General features: G+C 43.9%; 1 protein-coding gene across 1 annotated transcript in view; it reads left to right on the plus strand.

The window, feature by feature from the left end:
• The window catches only part of LOC145415623 (cartilage oligomeric matrix protein-like), a 108,812-nt gene that overhangs the window by 83,199 nt on the left and 1,973 nt on the right, over nucleotides 1-23,640 (plus strand). Inside the window, exons 9-10 of the mRNA XM_080284844.1 lie at nucleotides 2,262-2,349; nucleotides 20,681-20,864. Coding sequence (XP_080140970.1) covers nucleotides 2,262-2,349; nucleotides 20,681-20,864 — 272 coding nt within the window. The remainder of the gene's footprint in view (nucleotides 1-2,261; nucleotides 2,350-20,680; nucleotides 20,865-23,640) is intronic.

Genomic DNA, 23,640 nt, shown 5'->3' on the forward strand with positions numbered 1-23,640 from the left:
TACCAGTCGACCACAGTGCTAGTCTGGACCAAGGGTGTGGGGGGGGAGGGGAAGTTGGTGATAATCCTCGGGGTCCGGGCCAGGGAGGGTGGGGGGCTATCCAAGACAGTATTAATAGCGAGAAAATATAGCGTAGTTCACTCTATAATGGCACATTGGATTTTTAGAAAAAAATATATAAAAGGAAGTAGGAATAGTTATATATATATAGAAACATTAAAATAATTTACAGTACAGTACAGAGCTGTGTATTACTGTACAGTATTTTTATGCCATACTGAAGGGACCGACGGATATAAAGAACCTCCGGTCCGCGGTCTTGTTTTGTTTTAACCTCTTATAGACTTATCAATCAATAACAAATACATATAGATAAACAAATACATACTAAATGGTACATATCATTTTTCTTTACATATTATAATATCCTTGTAGGTATCATTGTTTTATGTAGAGGGAGGGGAAGGTGCTATGACACACCAGGATTCTTTTGGCAGTACTGTACATCAATGTGCCGTGACACACTGGTTAGGGAGTAGTCTGTTGGCCTTGGCAGTCTAGCCGAGAGTTAGACTTTGAGTAAAATATATTCATCACTGTTTTCTGGGGGAAGGGGATCCGTTGTCGATAATCTTGCCTCGGCCCTGGTGATAGCTGTCAGAGGATATGGTCTTGCTTACCTCTCGGGGCCTGCCACCCACACAATCCAGACAAATCAGCTTTGCCTATCTCACCTGATCCTGAAAGTCCTACATCAACCTATCTCAGCCACTGTAGTGATAAAGCCGCTTTTCAGCACACGCCTTCATAAACGTGACCTAAATACTTACATACTGACTCGATCACCATTCCAACCCATCCCTCCAACTCATATTTGTCCGTCCTACCCACTCATTTTTTGCCCATCCCAAACACTAGCTTTTGCCCCTCTCACCACTCATTTTTGCCCCTCTCACCACTCATTTTTGCCCATCCCACCCACTCGTTTTTGCCCATCTCACCCACTCGTTTTTGCTCATCCCACCCACTAGCTTTTGCACTCTTTTTTACCCATCCCACCCACTCGTTTTGCCCATCCCACCCACTCGTTCTTGCCCATCCCACCCACTCGTTTTTGCCCATCCCACCCACTCGTTTTTGCCCATCCCACCCACTCCACAAAGATAAAAAATGACAACAAAAATAATGAACCAGTAGGGCTGATTTTAGGCGCACGCTTTGGCAGGCATGACGCGTAACTGTTTGTTGATCTGAACAGATGTGCTGAACCTAAACCAACATGAACGGACGTGAAAGACCTAACTGCTATACACTCAAAGACCGTTGCCACGATAGTGATGAATATTGACACACACACACACACACACACACACACACACACACACACACACACACACACACACACACACACACACACACACACACACAAGCCTTCATGTCATGATCAGAATGTCTTTTTGATGTTAACCCTTTCATCCGATGATGTACTATAAATTTTATTCGTGCAACTTCAGGCGATTTTACGCAGATTAGGAAGAAAAATCAGGTTCTGAAGGAGTTAGTGAAGACTTTTCTTATCCCATCACCACAAGTAGTATCTCCAAAGTCAACAATATCGTCTGAAGGCAACAGGAGGAAACTAAGATACTTCGTCGGGTGGAAGGGGTTAAATCGACTCTGCTAACCTTGCTTTTAAATATTTAGGTGCAGTGATGGCTTCATGGCTAATAATGAGGTTTGGGAAACAGTGATAATGTTTTGGCAACATCATTGTGGTTTGAGAAATAGTGACGGTGTCGTATACTCTGTTCACTTTAACTAGGCGTAAAATTACCATCTCTCCATTCTGAATGCTGAGCTGTAACAAGAGACTGGCATTAAGATATGGTGCTGGTTACGAATAAGTTCTTTGGAGAGGATAAGTAGGGCCGTAGTATATATATATATATATATATATATATATATTGGAGGCGATTTGTTTGTGGCCACCCCAAACGGGATTGAGGCGTCTGGCAATATATATATATATATATATATATATATATATATATAATTTTTTTTTTCTGACACCGCCCCAAATATGTTGGAAAATTGACGAAAATCCCCTCTGATCGTTGTATAGTGTTGGATGCAGACTGATCACACTTGATAATCATAGGTATTTCATTAATATCCATCAAAATCATGGAGCTTGTTTTCCATTTTGATCTTCAAGTTTTAGAATATATCCTTGTGTTCATATCGGCTTTATTAACCACCAGGTCTCACGAGATTCAGCTCCGTCAACTACGAAGGTACTATCTACGTGGACTCAAATGCGGACGACGACTACATAGGATTTATATTCGGGTTGGTATATTTTCAATTTTAAATCCTACATTGTTGAGATAAACTGTTAAGGCGATGTCACACAATCGTGCTCCTCGACCACTTTTCTCTGGCATTCAGTGTGATATTCTTTCTCCAATTTTTAAAGAAACGCTCGATTGATAGCACACTCGCCTCGCTATTCGTACATGAGTCTAGGATTCGAACTCAGACTGTGGCTGTGGCAGACATTTAAAGTGGATGCTGGTAGTATGTCATTTCATATGCATTAATATGTTATCATCCTGTCGTTCCATCTATGGCATATATATATATATATATACACACATACAACTTCGACTTCCATGTACATCACTCTTCCTGCATACTTCTTAGTCTCCATTTGCACTTTGCCAGCATAGGGAAGGTTTAATTCTGGCTATCAATCACCCTCTGAAAAGGATCGGTCCTGCAGTAGACTTAACATGGACTGATACATATATAGACACAGCACTGAGGTCTATGCAATGGCAATCGGCAGGAAAAATTGCCAACAACCCTGAAAAAGTCGCCGCCTAGATCGAGTTGCCTGGAAAAGTTGCTTGAAGAACCCTTTGTGTGACACCGCCTTATGTTCTAACCGATTGATTCCTTCACTCCCACGACGTGTTTATTTCTATCATTTGTTGTATGCTGATGATGCAGTACTACTTGCAGATACCGAACAAGAACTTGGTGGACTAGTGCAGAGTTTTGCTAATGTCTGTGTGCGTCATGCCTTGAGAATAAATGTGGAAAAAAGTAAAGTGATGGTTATTGAGAAAGAAGATGATTCCCAATGTGATGTTACAGTGAATGGAGAGAGACTGAAATTGGTGAGAGAGTTCGAATACCTGGGTACGGTTACGGAAAAGAGAGGAAAGTGTGCAAAAGAAATGGAAAGTAGAGTGACACAAGGAAGTAAAGTAGCAGGTGTAATGAAGGCCTTGATAAGAAACAGAGGCTTGAGTGTTGCAGCTGCACGAGGTTTATATGAAGGAGTGTTAGTGCCAACTTTAACATATAGATGTGAGACTATGGTATGGCATGAAAACGAGAAGTCAGGAGTGAATGCAGTTGAGATGGAACTTCTGAGGAGTGTATGTGGAGTACAGAGGGTGGATATGATACGAAATAATGTAATTCGTGAAAGATATGGAGTGAGGAAGTCTGTGGACACCAGAATCGAAGAGAGTGTACTGAGATGGTATGGTCATGTGGAGAGAATGGATAACAATAGAGTGGTGAAAAAGGTACAGACGTGGCCATAAATAATCACCTATCCTTCTGTACTCCGTGCCTCAGGCTAGCTCCTTTATGCGCGGCAAGTCACACTGGAGTAAGAGGGGCTGAGAGGGAGGGGCCAGAGAGAGAAGGGAAGGTGGGTGGGGGGACGAATGATGGTTTGGGGGGTGGAGTGAGGGACGGGAGGGAGGGTAGATAGAGGAGGGAGAATGAAATGTGAAGTGGTGGCCACATAATTTGTCTATTTTCTTTCTTTCAGGGCATGATATAAAGGAGTTAATGTTAGGTAGATAATGCTGCATTACACCTTTATAGCGGCGTCAGATAACAAGCTTTAGACTGGCTCGTGAGAGAAATATACTGACGTGACAGATCAAATATTAGTGTGGAGCCAGACATTTGTGTTTATCCGTGTATTTTGACTTTGTCGCAGAATGGACTCTGGATGGCTTTGACTTCGTAATGTTTGTGTAACAAGCGTCCTCTACCCTTATATGTAATTAATTTTTGGAACTAAATATTATATGAAACCCCTGACTTGGCTGTGTCCGCAGTAAATATGATCATCCTCTCGGTATACACTCCCTCTATAACAGGGGTGGGGAACCTTTCTCCTACTGTGGGCCATTAGGATATTTTTTAAGATTATTCGCGGGCCATACAAAATTATCAACTTAAAATCAACTGTAGCCCAGAACCGTACATAATATATATATATATATTTATATATATATATATATATATATATATATATATATATATATATATATATATATTCGTTCATGAGTTTATGAAATTGCATATATTAATTGCCTCGCAGGCCTTATCAAATGGTCTTGCTGGCCTTATACGGCCCGGAGGCCGGATGTTCCCCACCTCTGCTCTACTGTATAGTCTCACCATCATGTCAACTATTTTATGTCATCTCTATATGAAAAGGCTATTTAAAATAATTGTGCATAAAAGGTAACTGAACTTCATGTTTGTGCACATGGGTGGATATGATAATGGTATCTCTCATAATCTGTGAGGGGGAAAATGAAACAAAATCCTACCCAAACTCCCAAAATATATCGAAGTCAGTGTTTACCGACACTGGTCAAGCCAAAGCAACCAGGAAGGCATTAGTAAGAAGTCCATTAGCCTCCTACCTTAAAAACCTCTTGCAGGCTTCACGGCACTGGGGAAACAATGTTGTTGATGGTGTGCTGGAGGAGGCGGGCACGTGTCCACTCGTTCTCTTGCTCCCACCATTGACAATCTGGGCCCACGCAGTCCCGTCCCGATGGCTCCACATTAATGTTTGATCTGTCACGTCAATATGTATCCCTCACAAGCCAGTCCTTGATATCACCACCTATCTAATGCCTGTTATCTGACGCCGCTATACAAGGTGTAATGCAGCATTATCTATCGAATAGTAACTCCTTTATATCATGCTCTGAATGAAAGAAAATTGACAAATTATGTGGCCACCACTTCACGTTTCATTCTCCCTTCTCTATCTACCCTCCCTCACTCCCCCCCTCCCACACCATCATTCGTCCCCCACCCACCCTTCCTTCTCTCTCTCTGGCCCCTCCCTCTCAGCCCCTCTAACTACAGTGTGATTTGCCGCACATAAAGGAGCCAGCTTGAGGCACAGGGTACAGGAGGATAGGTGATTATTTATGACCACGACTGTATATCTGAGCGAATTTGAAGGAGGGAGGAGGCGAGGTTGGCCGAAGAGAAGGTGGAGGGATTTAGTGGATAAGTGTGTGAGGAAGAGAGGTATGGAAGTCGGTGAGGCTAGGAACCTGACAAGAGATCGAGCTGGCTGGATGAATATTGTGAAGAGAAGCACATGATCAGGGAATTGGCATCCTTTTTAAACGTGACAGCGTCCGGATTGGCTTTATCGGATATGTTTATGTGAAGCTACAGAACGTGGTGAGTGTTTTTGGCGTATCACCCCTGAATCACATCATCTTTACGTTTCTGCCCGGAATCGTGCTAAGTCTGTACTTCGCTCTGCTAAAAATAATTTCATCCGTACTAAATGCTCTCAACTCTCCAACTTGAATTCTTCCCGCTCCTTCTGGCTCCTTGCCAAAATCCTTTCTAACAACTTTACCTCATCATCCTTCCCTCCTCTTTTCTACTCTGATGGTTCTGTAGCTATTTCTTCTACTGATAAAGCAGATCTCTTCACACAGACTTTCTCCTCCAATTCCACCTTAGACGATTCCGGTGCTGTTCCTCCATCACTTCCCCCCTCTGACTTCCTCATGGCTGACATTAAAATTTCTTCAGCTGATGTATTTTCTGCCATCACTGGCCTCATTACTAACAAGGCATATGGGCCTGATGGAGTCCCTCCTGTTGTTCTCAAGAACTGTGCTTCTGTGCTTACATCCTGCCTAGGCAAACTCTTTCGCCTTTGTCTGTCAACTTGTACCTTTCCTTCTTGCTGGAAGTTTGCTCTCATTCAGCCAGTCCCAAAGAAGGGTGACCACTCCCAACCCTCCAACTATCGTCCAATTGCTTTAACGTCCTGTATTTCAAAAGTTTTCGAGTCAATTCTCAATAGAAAAATTTTAAGGCATCTTTCCTATCACAACCTTCTTTCCGATCGTCAGTATGGGTTCCATCAGGGACGCTTCACTGGCGATCTTCTCACCTACCTTTCAGACTCCTGGTCATCCTCTTTTCGGGACTTTGGCGAAAGCTTTGCCATTGCACTTGACATCTCAAAGGCTTTCGATCGAGTCTGGTATAAATCTTTAGTTTCCAAACTGCCCTTCTACGGTTTCTATCCTTCTATCTGTGCCTTCATCGCTAGCTTCCTTTCTGGTCGTTCTATAGCTGCTGTTGTAGACGGCCATCGTTCTTCTCCTAGATCTATCAACAGTGGTGTTCCTCAGGGCTCTGTCCTATCACCAACTCTCTTACTTTTATTCATCAATGATCTTCTAAGCTGTACATCTAACCCTATCCACTCATACGCTGATGATTCCACCCTTCACCTTTCCATTCGGTTCCTGCAACGCCCATCTCAACAATTACTTCAACAAACAAGGGATGAGGCTATGGCACACCTAATGTCTGACTTGGCTCGTATCTCTAACTGGGGTAAAAATAATATGGTTGTTTTTAATGCATCTAAGACTCAGTTCTTACACCTATCAACCCGACAGAATCTTCCACAGGTATACCCACTAATGTTTAATAATATTCAGCTTAATCCTGGATCATCCTTGAACATGCTTGGGGTTTCATTTACTCGGGACTTATCTTGGAAAGATCATGTTACATCTCTTGTAAAATCTGCTTCCAATAGATTGGGTGTGCTAAGCCGACTCCGCTCTTTCTTTACCCCTGCACAATTGTTGACTCTATACAGGGGTTTTATCCGCCCCTGTGTGGAGTACAACTCTCATGTGTGGGGAGGCTCCCCACATACAGCTCATACAGGGGTTTTATCCGCCCCTGTGTGAAGTACAACTCTCATGTGTGGGGAGGCTCCCCACATACAGCTCTTCTCAATAGGGTGGAGTCAAAGGCTTTTCGTCTCATTAACTCTCCTCCTCTTACTGACTCCCTTCAACCTCTGTCTCTTCGCCGCACTGTTGCACCTTTATCTCTTTTCTATCGCTACTTTAATGGTCACTGCTCCTCTGAACTGTCTGCTTGCATTCCTCCACCTCTACGACGGGCGCGTAGCACCCGTCTGGCAGCAAACTCGAATCCCTTTTCTGTCCAACTCTCTAATGCAAGAGTTAACAGTTACTCCCAGTCTTTCATTTATGCAACAGGTCAACTCTGGAACTGTCTCCCTCTGTCCGTATTTCCTGCTGCCTATGATCTCCAGTCTTTCAAACGCAGTGTGTCCAGGCATCTCAAAATGATCGGATCTTGAATTTGGCTCTCTATTGTATTTTGTTTTTCTCTTGGAGGGAACTGTTACTGCGGGCTCATGGCCTTTGGCTCCTTCTTCCTTGCATAAAAAAAAAAATCAGATGAAGCCGGATTCCGGGGGCTTGAATGGTGAGTAAATGGAAGTGTGGCCCATTGGATTGGGCAAATTTGGGCTGTCTGGACATTGCTACTCCTCACTCTGCCCTAGAGTGGGAAAGGAGGTCCGGATGATGATGATGATGATGATGATGATGATTCCTGCAAGAATATATTCAGTTTAGAAAGACACCTTGTAAGGAGATATATAAAGGCTGTACATATCCCATCCAGTCTGAAGTCTCTCCTAAGTGGAATATAGTTGTTTGAAAATAGCAAGGTAAACGAAAACTTACGTCGTCAGAGTGAAGGGGTTAATGAAGGCTATATATCCTACCCCTACAGTTTGGAAAGTTTATCCTCTAGTACATAAGATTATCTGTAGATAATGAGAACAAACTATATGCCGTTAGACTGAAGAAGTTAAGAGTGAGAGAAGTTGTAACCCCGTAGTATGGCACAGTTATTTATATTGTGTTTGTGCCTGACAGACGATTGGACTCAGCTTAACAGACCCCTCGCGTTAAGGAGTAGGAATGATTTAACTGAGAAGAGAATGTGGCATTGTGTGGAGAGACAACCAGACAAATAAGAATGTTATGACGTGTTGTGGTGTAAATGCAGAAAACGTTACCCTGAGATGGTGTAGAGAATGAAAAATGAGATTGACTAGGGGAGTGTATGTAAGGGAAGCTGAAGGGAAGAGGGGCAAGGGGAAACAGGACGAGGTGAAAGGATGAGGTAATGTAAGCTGAAGGGAAGAGGGGCACGGTGAAACAGGACGAGGTGAAAGGATGAGGTAATGTAAGCTGAAGGGAAGAGGGGCACGGGGAAACAGGACGAGGTGAAAGGATGAGGTAATGTAAGCTGAAGGGAAGAGGGCCAAGGGGAAACAGGACGAGGTGAAAGGATGAGGTATTGTAAGCTGGAAGAAGGGCAGTCGGATGGTTGATAACTGGGTGTAAGAGACGATTTGTTCGTTGCCGCTCCTTCCGGGATTAAGGCGTCTTGCTACTGATAAGTAGGCGAATAGAGTTTGCTCAGTGAACGGACCACTGGATGCTACTTAAGAAACACCTTAGTTGAATATTGGGGTTCTAGCGCTAGATAACAAAGACCATATAGTACTATATGAATGATATTTCACAGTTAATCAAAAGCAAAACCAAACGACTGGGAAGAAAGAAAAGGCGGGGGGCACAAAACAAGTAAAGTGTACTCGGAAAGCTCATACCACCGCTAGTACCTGAATCAGACAAGTCAAGATACAGCCAAGAAAAGTCAAGAAAGTACAAGACTAAATAACACGTAAAGGACCAATATGCGCTAAACACACACACACACACACACACACACACACACACACACACACACACACACACACACACACACACACACACACACACACACACACATTAAAAAGGCGAGAAAAAGTTTGGGACTCACTTAAAAAATCAGCTAAAAGACCAAACAAAAAAGGGAAAGACTACCGACGGAGAGCACAATAGGCAGGGCGGTCGAGAAAAATATGGTGAGCAGATAAGGACGTGCCGCAGCTTAAAGTGGAGGGGGATCTTTTGACGTCTGATGCCCAAGGGTGAGGTGGGTATGGTCAGTCCTTAAACATGCCGATGCCGTCTCCCAGTCGCGGTTACTGTGACAGGCACAGGTCATGGAGTGACTGAAGATTTAACAACGAAAGTTTAGCACCGGTAGCTGACGACCAGCAGAACTGCCAGCCGTGAGTTACGATCTTCGAGAAGGCAGGGAAGAAGTCAGAGGCTGGGATGGAGTAGGAAGGCATGACAGGCGACTTGATGGCGTTCCGAGTTAAGGGTCAACATTTTCATTAATCTGGACACTGATCATTATGACAAGGAACCCAACAGAATACCGCAGATTAAGTCTTTGGTGATAGCCGGAACAGCCATTCTAAGACTCGCAGTACAACAAGGTGAACCGTGAGGTCAATCGCAACAAAAGAAGGGCACTGAAAGATTTAGATAACAAAGTGAACGATGTAGAAAGATAAACATGCGCCTGTCGCACAGCAGCCAACAAAGCATGGAATTCAGTCATCAAAACAGAAGCTAAAGAGGGTAAGCAGTATTTGTAGGAGCTATCAGGAAAGGAAAACATAAATCTCCGTGTTTTCCGGTGTTTTAGAGCCATCGGTATAAACCTGGACAGTTGAAGAAAATGTATGCAAATGAGGTGAAAAGGACCAACAGAGACCAGCCGAAGAAGAGAGCTTTAAACAGTCCTAAATGGTGAAGTAAGCCAACGCATGTGGTAAAAGCCAGGGAAGGAAGGTGGCTGGGCAACACATAAAACATAGTCGACTCGAAAGCAGGAAGGAATCAAGTAGGGACTGAATGCAAAGAGGATATGAAGGACTGGAGCGGAAGTGAGAGCATGAATAATCTGTAACAAGGAGGCAAGCGGAAGACTGACTGATCTGGAAACTGATGAAGCTGTGACACATAACGCAGGGATAAAGGTGCCTGGTAACAGTACAAAGAGGGGATTTCTGGCTTGACGAGGAGGCTTTCAACAGAGGAGTTAAAACTTCCAAGAGCTAGAGGGAGACCAAGGTGATGGACAGAATCCAGTCGATGCAAAGAATTTCGAGGGGAGGGGTGGACGAATAAACCTGATAACCATAATCTAATTTCAACAAAATAAGAGCTTGGAGAAGATGGATGAGATTCTAATTATTAGTACCTCATGACACATGCAACAAGGTTTGGATGAGGCACAGATGTTCCAAAGCAGCATTTCTTGGAGAAAAAAATATGACCACTCCATGTCAATCGACGGTCAGACGCACAGCCAAAGAACGTAGCCATAGGATGATAAGGCAGAGACATATTACAAAGGGCAGAGTTGGTTGAGAAATATGATGGTGACGAGTATAGGCAACTGCACAAGACTTGCGGGTAGCAACCTTGCAGCCATGAGCTGTAGCCCATCTTGAAGTCTTGGTATTCGCACACTGCATATGTTATTGGAGCATAATCATATTATAACAGCAGTGTAGATCGCAAAATCATCAGTGCACAAGGAGAAACAAATACGTAAAGGAAGGGAAGAAACAGTGCCATTGATAGCATGGTACAAAGACCGCATCCCTATGGAAGTTCCCCAAACTGACGAAAAGAAGCGTACAATGAATATCGGACACGGATATGAAACGACATCTTGGACAATAATTTTGAATGAAAACGACCAAAATATCAGTGACACCAAAAGAGCATAGTGTTTGGAGAATATTATGTTTCCAGGTGGTACTGTATTCTTTCTGAGTCAAAGGAACCTACAGGGACCGATTCGTTACATGAAAATGCGGGGCTTTAAATGTTAGTCTTTAACCAGACTAAATGCTCTAAAGTACAGTGCGCATGTCAGAATCCGGACTCTGCAGGTAACAGATGTTGACCCGACTCTAAAATCCACATGAGCCTAATACTGACCATGCTTTCTAGCCCTTTGCAAAGGCAGCTTGTCAGGGTGACTGGACGAAAATCCAGTGCAAGATGACCACCCTTGAAGGGTTTATGAAATGGAATAATTAAGGCAAAGCTCCAGGGGCAGAGGAAAGTCCCTTCGGAACGATATTTACAGAATGACAACAGGAAGTGGAGAGCATCTGTGGAAAGGTGGTTACACATCAAGACCTTGGAAATTATATCTACACAGGAACGGAGGGCACCAAACAACTCAGAATGAGAAAATTATGTCATTTACGACTCTTCAGAAGACAAATGAAACCCAGACAATATGCATTTAGTAAAAGGGCACAGCACAGAGCATGGAACTCTGGAGACATGTGAAAGACGCTTTCAAGTTAGCAAAATAAGTACCTAGTGCATCAGTAACTAAAGGAGAATCCCCAACATATGGCCCATCCAAATGAAGGACATGACTGGGGCATTGAGCATACTTCCCAGCAATCTTACGAATATTCTGCCATACTGCTTGAATGGTGGAGGAAGATTTAATAGAAGATAAATATGAGCACCAAGTCTCTTTCTGAGCCTTCTTAACTGCACAATGAAAGACAGCAGTTTCATGATGAAAAAGCATAAGATCACAACTATGTCGTTTAAGGCAATAGCTCCTCTGCTTAGCACACTTATCGTAGAGGAGCTTGAAACGGTCACTGATTCACCAAGGAACACATTTAGACGTAAATAGGCATGTAGATTTAGGATCGTTACATGGGGAGCCCACAATCCAGTATTAAGAAAAGTATCAAACATAGTATGAACATCTCCAGCTGGAAAAGAAGACAAAGAGACTGTAAGAGAGGCGAAATTGGGTCAATCTGTCCAACCAAAAAGCCAGTGTGGGGGACGTGGAGCAGGAACATATGTAGCGAAGCACAGGCATGTTGGAAAAGGATCACAAAGGTAGTATTTCAAAAAAGACAAATGGAAGTCTAACACAAGGGAAGGAGAGCAGATCGAGAGATCGATGCAGGAAAAGGAATGAGTTCTCATAGCCCATGTTAAGAACTACCAGGAGTACCAGCCAGTGCCTGGGTAAAAGCCTATGATCATGCATACTGACATTGGCTGGGGCCCTGGATGGCCACTCCCATGTGGGAAAAAAACTCTGGGGTCCCATTTTACCCACTGAACCTAAGTTCCTCCATGGGCTCATTTCCTCAGGGATATATTCCCCATGGACCTATTCCTGCCATGGACCTATTTTCCCACAACCCACTTAACACCCTCCTCACCCATACACTTACCATACCCATCCACCCATCCACCTTCCTATCCATCCAGCCACACCTGTTTTCCACAACCCACTTAACCACCCTCGTCACCCATACACTTACCCTAACCATCCAGCCACCCACCTTCCTACCTATCCAGCCACCCACCTTCCTACCCATCCAGCCACCCACCTTCCTACCTATCCAGCCACCCACCTTCCCACCTCTCCTGTCCATCCGTTCACCCACACTCACTCATCATCCTGCCCACCCACTCACCCATCCATCCTGCCCCACCACACTCACCCTCCCACCTCCCACCATGCCCCTCCATACCCACCCATCCACTCAACCCTGCCCACAAACCCTACCTGCCCTACCCATCCCACCAATCTGTCCACCTGTCCATCCCTTTGTAGCAAATACTGTTTGGTAGTAGATGTAAAAGTCTCATCGGTAATTGACTACCGTGTTTCTGCGATACTGATTGTTTCTAATTCGTTCTAATCTTGGTTATCACGGGAACCACTTTGACAACGGTAATGTACCTTTTTATTTTTTTTTTTAAGTTACACCTGATACAGTTGTATATCTGCATTTGCCTTGATTTCCATAGAAGAAAGACAGACAAACATTTCATATACAGTATATATATATATATATATATATATATATATATATATATATATATAGAGAGAGAGAGAGAGAGAGAGAGAGAGAGAGAGAGAGAGAGAGAGAGAGAGAGAGAGAGATAGGACGTGCGGTGTTGAACATCGCTTCAGGGCAACCGTCTGATAGCGTCAACCAGGCAGGCAAATGGCAGCCTGCCAAGCTAGGGTGGAGGAATGGGGAGAGAGACAAGCAGGGGAGGGGGAGGGGGAGGGGGAGAGAGAGTGGGGGGACAGGGAAGGAGACAAGCCAAACAGCTCTACTACCCCCACCCCCCTGGTCTCACTCACACTCACTCACTCACCACTCTTACTGACTCATTCCACTCACTCACCACTGTCACTCACTCACTCCACTCACTCACTCAGTTACACACACACACACACACACACACACACACACACACACACACACACACACACACATACCGGAGACAGTGGGGGTAGAGGAGGGTGGAGGGATGGAGAAGGAGACAACCAGGACTGGCTGAGGGCAGGGAGAAAGGGAGGGAGACATGCCTGGCAGTGCTGAGTGTGTTGGGGGATGGAGGAGGTACGGAGTGGAGGAGAAAAGAGGGGATGGAAGGAGAACGGGAGGGCCTTGTTTCAAACCTAGGTGAAGGCAGGGTGTCGGACTAGCGAGGTGCAGGGCATTCAAATTGTTCGGATTATGGGAATGTTCCCCTATTTCTTGCGTTTAGTCTAACGAAGCGCCGGTTATAGATTCGCCGGATAACAGGGTATGAGTGTATATACTGTATATTTCGTTTTGTTTCTTTTAAAAGGCTCCAACGTGGGTGCATGCCTCGACCTTGGTCACCGAATGGCGACCCTCCATGCTGCTCAATATCTGGCAGCTTCCTTATTCAGTCCCTTATCCCTGAGGTCACACACAATGACTTAGTCCCAGGTCTTTTTCGGTCTACCTCTCGTAACCCTTCCCCTAACATTAACACTTCTCACTTTATGCTCCCAAGTACTGTCCTCCATCCTCTCCACATGCCCAAAAGATCTCAGTCTACCTATCTTCATAACAACACCAATACATTCCAGTCCCATCCTACCTCTTAACTCTTCCATCGTAATCTCTTCCATCGTAATCCTAGCCCCCCAGGCCTTGCTATCAAGGACGCATTGCATTGCACATCCACATACTCATTGCCAATTCTGTAGGTTTGAGCCTGCGAATATCCTTTTCCTTTACTGCCTAGGTCTCGCTACCACACAGCATTACACTCCTAACACATGCTGCATACAGAGATCCCATAGCACGGAGGGAGAGCCCTTTCAATGTCAGGAGAGGCAAGAGCTCCATGAACTTCTTCCAACCACTCCTCACTCTAGCCACAGAGCTAGCTCCAACCTCAACTCCAGCACACAACATGTCTCCCAAATAACAGAACTCCTCCACACACTCAAGAGACTCACCAGCAAGATCAATCCTTTCACGGCTGACAATCTCCACATGCTCTCCCCGACACACTGCAGACATGGATTCAGCATTGTCTCGCAGTCTACCTTTAATACCACTACATCTTATTTGATTCCACTTATCACAAACACTGCACAAGATAGAAGTACCTCCCACGCCCTTATGGCAAGTGCACATGGCCACTCTCCCTCTTCTTTGACAGTACCATGCCCAGGCCTAGACACCATCACTTTTGTTTTATCTGCATTTACTCGTAAGCCCTTGTGCCCCATGCCATCTCTCCACTTCCTAGATCTTTCCTCCGCCTCCCTTTCATTTTCTGCAATCAATACCAAATCATCAATATGCAACATCTCCCACGGGAGTCCATTTCTGAAGTAACGTGAGAGGGCTTCAAGTACCATATTAAACAACAAGAGGCTCAAGACTGACCCCCTGATGCAAACAACATTCACGGGATAATCATCACTGAAATCTTCCTTCAACCTTACCTGGGTCTGAGCACCCATATACATAGCCATAACCACCCTAACCAACCACTCCTCGATCCCAAGCCTTCTCATTGCCCACATCACCACCTCTTTAAGGATTCTATCAAAGGCCTTCTCCAAATCGACAAAAACGAAGTACAGTTCCCTTTTCTTTTCTATATATTTTCCCTGAAGCTGTCGAACAATGAATATGGCAACAGTGGTCCCTTTGCCTGGCATAAACCCAAACAGAATCTCATCAATATTCACTCTTTCTCATATAAGACCTTCTAGAATTCTCTCCACTACCTTCATTATCTGGTCCAAAAGTTTTATGCCTCTACAATTTCCTCTTTCCAGGGCATCACCCTTCCCCTTGTACACATTTACAATTACACTCATCAGCCAATCATCTGGGACAACACTCATATTTGCCAGTTCAGTGACTAACCCCACTACTACAATCTCCTGAGGCTTTCAGCATTTCAGCAGTCAACTCAGACACACCTGCTGCCTTCCTCACCTGCATCCTGCCTATTGCACTGCTCATAGTGGCAGCGTCAATCAATGTCCAAGGGCCAAACACTGGATCTAATGGCTCCAAAACTTCCCTGTCCCGGTCAAACTCCTCATTCAGCAACCGGTTGTAATGCTCTCTTCATGCGTCTTTAATGTCCCTACTGTTCACCATTACCTTTCCTTATTCTGCACACACTGCTCACCTGTGATATTCCTATTTTCCCTCTTCATCTGATTTTCCACCTTAAATATCATATTCTTCTTTTCCACACTATTTTGGCTATCAAGTAAAAGTCTCTCAAACACAAAGTTTGTCAAGTAAACTTCTTTTCCAGCCCTACGCTTGGCAGCCAAGTATTCCTCTTTGTTACCACCCTTTTTCGATTCCCGGAAAAGCCATCTTTTTTCATTAACTGCAGCTTCTACACCCTCATCCCACCATCAAGTTACTTTGTATCTTGGTGGGCCCTTATCCATCCACACTCCGAATCAGCAACTTTCAGGAGGTTGTTCTTGAGAGCTCTGTACTGTTCAGTAACACTTTTGTCAACGGCTTCCTGTTCAGCCACCACTCTACCCATCTCGCTATAGAAGGCATCCCTTACTGCTTGGTTTTTCAATTTCCATATTTTCCTCCTAGGTGCATAGGTCCTCTTTTTCATTAACTGTGCTTTAAGCACCATGTCACATATCAATAAATTGTGTTGCTGCATACACTCCTCGTTACCTACAACTTTAACATCCCTCACTAACCTCCTATCAGCCCTCCTGACCAGGAAATAGTCTATCTGGGTGCTATTTCCCTCAAACTCGTATGTAATTATCATCTTACTCGCTCTTTTCCTATAATGTGTGTTTCACACAATCATGTTCCCCAAACTCGAGAATCCTTTCCCCTTCCTCATTTCTTGTACCATATGCACATCCCCCATGTACTCCTTCATATCCTTGAGATGCTTCACCCAAATGACCATTTCAGTCCCCTCCCAAAATTACAATCTCATCAACCTCCCTACCACATACTACACGTATTAAGTCCTTCCAGAATCTATCCTTCTCTACCTCATTCAAGCCTGCCTGTGGAGCATACGTTGATATAAATGAAAACATTATCCCACCGAACAAAAATTTCGCAATTATCCTTTCACTGACTCATTACATTCATGACATATTCCACTAATTTCTCCTTAACCAACACACCCACATCACCATATCCATCTGCCCTACCCTGCCAAAAAAAAAGCGACAATCCTTCCTGGCAATCATTCTGGCTGATCCTCCCGTGTCTGAATTCTTGCACACGTCCAACATCCACCCACCTTCTACTCAACGCTTCAACTACTTCCATGCTCTATCTCTCAAACTTCCCACAGTCCATGACGCCACTCAGATCCCTTTGAGTGAGTTAGTGTCCTCAGGCTTGCTTTCATTCCCCCTACAAATATATCCTGTATATATATATATATACCGGTATATGTATATAATATTCAGGTCCACTGCTGAACAAAGGCCTCCCCAAACTTTCTCCACAAATTCCTTGACTGAGCCAGTCTCTACCAGGTTTAGCCTGCAGACTTCCCTATCTCGTGTGTGTGTGTGTGTGTGTGTGTGTGTGTGTGTGTGTGTGTGTGTGTGTGTGTGTGTGTGTGTGTGTGTGTGTGTGTGTGTGTGTGTGTGTGTGTGTGTGTGTGCAGATAAAAAGATAATGGGCAGCAACAAAATATTCGAGTAAACGACTTCGAGGATTAAAGATACTTTCGCCTCACAAGCAATGTCTGCAGCTATATAATTAGTGAATAAACTAAAGAAAGGAGGGCGAAGTGTCAGAAAATCCGACAGGGCACAGAAATCAAACTGCCACTAAGAAGCAAAGATAAAGCGACAAAATCGTCAGCCAACGACCGAGGTAGGTCCTATGAATCACACGTAACTGTATGACGAACTAAACTAGAAGTGTCAGAAATGGAACGAGGAGGAACGAAGAAAAGAATACTCGGGTTTAAGGACATGAGGCTCAGTAAGGCGAGTTTCCTGTAAACAAACAACTAAAGGTTGGTGAACAGAGAGCAAAGAACGTGTATATCATTACGTTGGGCACTAAAACTACGTATGGTCCATTGTAAAATGGACATTAAAACAACAACAACAACAACAAAATAGTGAAAAGCCATCAAAAGACACCGGATTAAAAAACGCTAAAGAAGATCATCAGTTAGTAATATCTTAATGAATGAAGCAGCAGGCGAACAGGAAACAGGCATGGATCGCGCATGGGACGAGCAACAGGAAAGTTACTAGCGAGAGGGTAGACAGTCCTTTGAGGAGGTTTAGCTGTATACTGTGCTTACATTTAGCTGCAGACAAGCCTAAATGTAGACACAGGAACAGAACCATGAGAAGAATCAGAAGAGGAGGGAGCCCAGGAAGAAACTGAAAATCAGAGGAAGAAGTATGAGGAGTGTGGAAAGAAGAGGAGGATGACACAAGGGGCAACTAGCCGCAGGGGAGGGAAGAATTGGAGACGGGGAAAGGGAAGCAGGAACCGGGTGTAACTCAAAAGATGGCAACAGGGGGAGGAGGGGACTGAGAAAGCTCGAAAAAACACTAGCAGTGACAAAGTAACTGGGCGCATGCGATTCCTGAGGATAATGGATATATTCAAGTATCAACTCCAAAGTTTTACACCGTCAAAGATCTCGATCACTACCGACCATAGTCACCAAAGAGATGCTGTGCACGATGAAGAAGCTCTTCAGTCGTCAAAAGCACACCGACTTACTGGAAAGACAACAGAATCCTTGTCCCATTAACATCTGGAACGAGGCGCCCGAGAAATAGGGGAAGAAAATGCGCTGAACTACCTCTGTAGGGACCAAAACCAGTCTTGCCAAAGGAGTATTTACAAGGATGAGGGGATGCGAGGCAGGAACTGAAGGAGTTGGAGAGAGAGAAGGAAGAAGTAGGCATGGAGGGAATAGAGGAGGCTGAAGGGAAAATGGAGGGAACTGAAGGGACGATGAAAGGAATGGACAGTGATACAGAAGAGTCAGAAGTAACAGAAGAACCTGCAGAAGGTAAACTAAGGGCAGAAGCTGAAGGAGATGTCCGAACGTCATTACGAGAGAGGCCGAGCTGAGCCCTCAGGACAGCAACTTCAGAATCAAATAAGAAAACTGGGCAACCACGAGTGTGGGTTGTGGCAAGTTAGACATTATCTGGAAGAGATAGGACAAGCATCCTTGTCACGAAAGAGAGGACTGGTGATGGCAGACCTACATGAGTATTTCACATGATCACAATGCCAACAGGGGCAGCACTGTCATGGGGCAGGTAGACATTTAACAGAGAGCCGGACATACCCAGTAAAGATAAAATTGGGTTGCGTACGGCTATTAAAAAAAAAAAAAAAAAAAAAAATGGCAATATCAGCCGATCGCAAACAGTTTCCAGACACAAGGAGACTGAGACAGGATGCAGATAAAGATGAGTGACTCGGCAACTCCAAGATGGTTCAAATGTCGATGGCACTGTCAATAAAGAGTGCCCTTAAAAAAAAAAGAAAAAAAAAAACTCACGTGGAACTAAGATAGGACGGAGTTCTGACAGAAATCCTTGACAGCAGGGAAAAGGTTACCAAAAGAATCAGATAGACTGTTTGTACGAGACGCCCGAGTTTAATTCTGAACAGTAAAGACGAGAATAGTCAGATCGGGACCTGAAAGAGACATCCAGGCCCACATAGCGCAAACCTTGGGGATATAATTTAAGGTCACTGGCAAGAGGGCAGAGGCTGGCACGAAAAAAAGAAAAAAAGAAAAGTCCAACAAGGCATAGTAAAGACAACACGGAAAGTAACCGTAGACAATCAGGGATGCGAAGCTGAGTAAGCAGAGGCCATAGAAGGAGCGGAGGGATGGGTGGTAGCAGAAACTGGGTAATAAAGTGGAGACTGGGCAGTGGAAAGGAAGGACAAATTAGATGCGGCAACAAATCTAGAGGAGGGCACACGTCAGCAAGCAAAGGCCACGTATGGGATAAGTGTAGTAGTCTGAAGCAAGGGAATGATTCCCATCACCAATGGTGGGTGAGGAGGATACACGGAGAGGGTCTGAGGGAAAGTCAAGGGACGAGCTGGAATCGGAAACACCAAAATCCACAGGAACTGTCTCGGACGATAAAATTCCCCATAGCCAGGAATATCGGGGTTTGGAGAGAATGCTAGTACCAGTACAACACGCCGTATTTACTCTCTCTCTCTCTCTCTTCTCTCATCCAAAGCCTTGTCCTTTCCATGCTAGAAGTCGGCAACCGTGTCACTGTGGTTCAGAGGAAGAGGACCCAGAACTACCAGAAATTTCGGCAGTGCAGCGTAAGAAACTGCTAAGAAGATCATCGAAAATAATGTTCGTCGGCCAAGGATCAATGCTCTTACAGAGGCCCACGTAAATGCTGATCTTTTTGCATTTAAAAATGACATCACCTCCTCTCAGTTGTAGTGATGGGCGTCCGGCCATACGCTAGGAGTCCTATCGCAGGAATTAGCTCCCCCTGGATACTATGGACCCCTCATTAGAGGTAGTTCCGCTTTTGAAGCTGCAATACGGATGGGCCTGTTGCAGACTCTGGTCCATCAGATGACTCGGTCCCACTCCCAACGAACCCTCACCACAGTCCACACAAATGGACTCCAGCACCAATCCACAACTCAGCTATGACATTTTTTTCTCTCCACAGCAGGAAACTCTGACGAAAGTGGAATTTCCAAAGCGATTGTACCAAAGTAATACGACAGAGGAAGAAGAGGAAAAACAGTTAAGAGAAGAAAAAGGGTCTTCACTATATTAGCAAAGAGGAAGCAAAACAAGGCCACTGAGCATGTCATGTCCTCCGCCAGACCCCAAAACCATTCCCCCCCCCCCATGTCAGCTGGGGGTGAGGAGACCTTTGATTATGATGGGCATAGTGACGGTTACGTTATTCCCTAAGGTGAATAAAATTCTTAGAAGGTAGCATGAATAAAATGAATTGTACGTCTTCGTAATGAAAGGGTTAATTATAATCTTTCTACCACTAGGCCGTGTCACATTTTTTTTTTTTCAGTAACGCACCTTATATCCAGTATTCTACTCCAGATAACGCTGGGCAGTTTGGTTTGGGTGAGAGTAAGTTATTGAAACCTAAGTGTTAACACTGATATTAAAACTCTTTCATGTTCGAGTTGCTTTAGTACCCTTTTCCAGCTGACAACATATATCAAAGTCTATGTATTTTCTGGCTACAGATACCAAGACAACAAGAACTTCTACACAGCCATGTGGAAGCGTGGATTGCAAGAGTATTGGGAGAAAGCACCCTTTGTAGCCGATGGTCAGCCCGGCCTGCAACTGAAGATAGTGAGATCAACAACGGGACCAGGAGTGTGGCTCAGGAATGCACTCTGGCACACGGGCACCACCAACAACCAGGTACAGTACAGCTCAAGCCACAAGTTCACTGTAGAGTCGTGAGCAATAGTTTCTCCTCATCCTGTACTCCTGTTCTGACCAAAGTTTCATGCTGAATTAAGATCTGCAGTTGGTAACTTGAAACTTTTCTAGACTACATAAACAACAAGTGGTGCCAGGTCCAACAAACCTTGCCTGAAAGCAGTTTTTTATTATCAACCGTTTTCAAGTCATAGCCTTCTGATAATCCATGCTCTTGCGTTTAACCTTTCAAGGTCACTCAAGTTTAAAGGTCATGGTGCCAAATGAAAGCCCACATGAGACTTCCTGTATCTTGATAATAATAAATATCTCTATCTTCAACCAATTTCGAATTATAGCCCCCTGAATATCCGTGACCTTGAGTTTGAAATATCACCGTGATCTTGAGTTTGACCTTTCAAGGTCACTTAAGATTAAAGATCATGGTACCAATTTAAAGCCCATCTGGGACTTAATATATGTTGATAATAGTAAACATCTTTTTGCAACAAGTTTCGAGTTATAGCCCCCTGAATATCCGTGACCTAGAGTTTGACCTTTAAACGTCACTCAAGGTCAAAGGTCTTGGTGCCAAATGAAAGCCAATAGGGGAGTTCCTTTATGTTGATAATGGTAAATATGTTGATAATGGTAAATATATTTATCTTTAACCGGTTTCAAGTTATAGCCCTCTGAAAATCCGTAACCTTAATTTTGACCTTCCAGGGTCACTCGATTGCCTCCAATATTTAATCACTTTCTTTTGGGACCAGTGCCCACATATCTTGAAAGTTTCATGTAATTTCTTTCCGCCGTTTTTCCGTAATGTTGCTAACAAAGAAACAAAGAAACTCGTCCAAAAACAATACCTCGCCGGACTCCGTCCGGGCGACGTAATAATGTCACTGCGAAGTGTGTGGTGTAAAAAAGTTTCGAACCACCACCTTATAACACTGGAGAATTTCCAACCAAGCTTTACGGTAAACGGTTCTCCTAAACAATTAGTTATTATCAGAGATAGTTTTTGCTTTTCATAATGAATCACTTTAAAGATCACTCTAATTTGAAGCGTTTGGTTGAGGTATAAGTGAAAAGGAACGTACAGGCAGACATCTGAAGCATAACTTATGCATAGAAGACTTAATAAACTCAGCCCCGGGCCTTTGCTCGGTGTGAAACCTTGGTGTGAAACCCTGTGTAAAACGACTTCCCTCTAGCCAGTGACAGGATTAGAGAACGAGCATAATCCCTGACTCACTCGTATACACTTACAGTAACCTTAATCAGTCTTCGTACATGCAGAGAGAACGCTGAACCAATTCAGTCCGATGATATATTCGGCTCAGAATTTTGTCAAACTGCTCTCGAACGGACCCTGTCATACGGGCAGAAAAAAAAAAAAAAAAAAAAAAAACATGAATTACACACACACAATGAAAATCGCTGGTTTCCTTTGACGTTGATAACGATGGATTTGTTTTTTTCATGAAATGTTAGGTAATATCAGTATGAAGAACACAACAACTGGGAAGGAAGACTGTTCTTTTGTGATCAGGGAAGATACAATGGTGCTAGAGGACGGTCAGCGAACTTTTGCTTTTGAATAGTACGGAGATAAAACTTCCCTTAACATCCTTGTACTTCTCACTTTCCTAACTGACTAATGTGTAAAGCCGAAAAAACGCTTTGTATGTTAGGGATTCTCTGATACATTGCGTCAGGGAGGAAAATGACTAGCATATCCTAAATGCGGAGTAGACTCAGTGGAGTAGTAGGTCACCTTTTGTTCCTTACTGTACATATGAGTTCACATGTTCCTTGCTCAGTGGCTTCAACTGCCTGCCTTGTAAATACAGAACCAACGTTTCATTCTTCAGTCCCATGATGTAGTTTTCTTCTTTATCTCTTGCTGTTTATAGACGATTTGTGGTAATCGTAGATGACATTGTCGATTTGAAGATGTTAGAATTAGCCTTTCTTAGCCCATTCAAAGTGAAGGACCTTTCCTAGCTATTATGTAACATGGAATAATCAGAAAGTTGCCAGAATAACAGAAAAACGTCATCGGACTGCAGTGGTAACATTATTAACTAATCAGTATTGATGAGGTGTTTCAAGTCCGTTCAGATAGATATCCTATGAAGTTTATAACTTGGATAAACTCGTAACTATTGTCATACCCTGCATAATGTGCCGCCAAACACACCACTGACATCTGAATTCAACTCTCCTTGGCTGATGACAAACAGCATTCTACTCGCATAATTCTACTCGTGACTGATAACAGTAATGGGCTACGGAACCGAACAGAATGCCAAGGTCGGAGTGCCCTTATTTCACAAGTTCGACCCTCAAAGGTGACTAGAGGTTTGTCGATCATATAATGCCGCCAGGAGGATAGGCTGGTCATTTATCCATCAGTGCACTGGCCTGCGGTAATCAGGCCTCGGACCCCTACAGTATGAGGGGGGTAAAAGGGAAAGGCTGTTGCCATTTTTAATTTTGTTCCTCCACAGTTGTGAACAAGAAAACGTGTCGTATTTTTCGTCGAAGAAGTGTGAATCTCTTACACTGTATTCTAAAAAATTTGTTACTCTTTTAAGTGAGGTATATCAACATTTCTGTCTCCAACTGTACAGCGCTTAGGGTTTACCTTTGCCAGGTCTGCAGGTTCAAGCAAAAATGGACTTCATTCATATTTTTGATCCCACCAGACGATTTACTCATCTTTAGGATATGTCTCATAGTAAAAGGATAAGAAACAGTCTCCCTAACC

The sequence above is a fragment of the Coenobita brevimanus genome, chromosome 103 (assembly GCF_032717465.1).
Source record: "Coenobita brevimanus isolate Jiangsu-jjx chromosome 103, ASM3271746v2, whole genome shotgun sequence".
NCBI classification, from domain to species: Eukaryota; Metazoa; Arthropoda; class Malacostraca; order Decapoda; family Coenobitidae; genus Coenobita; species Coenobita brevimanus.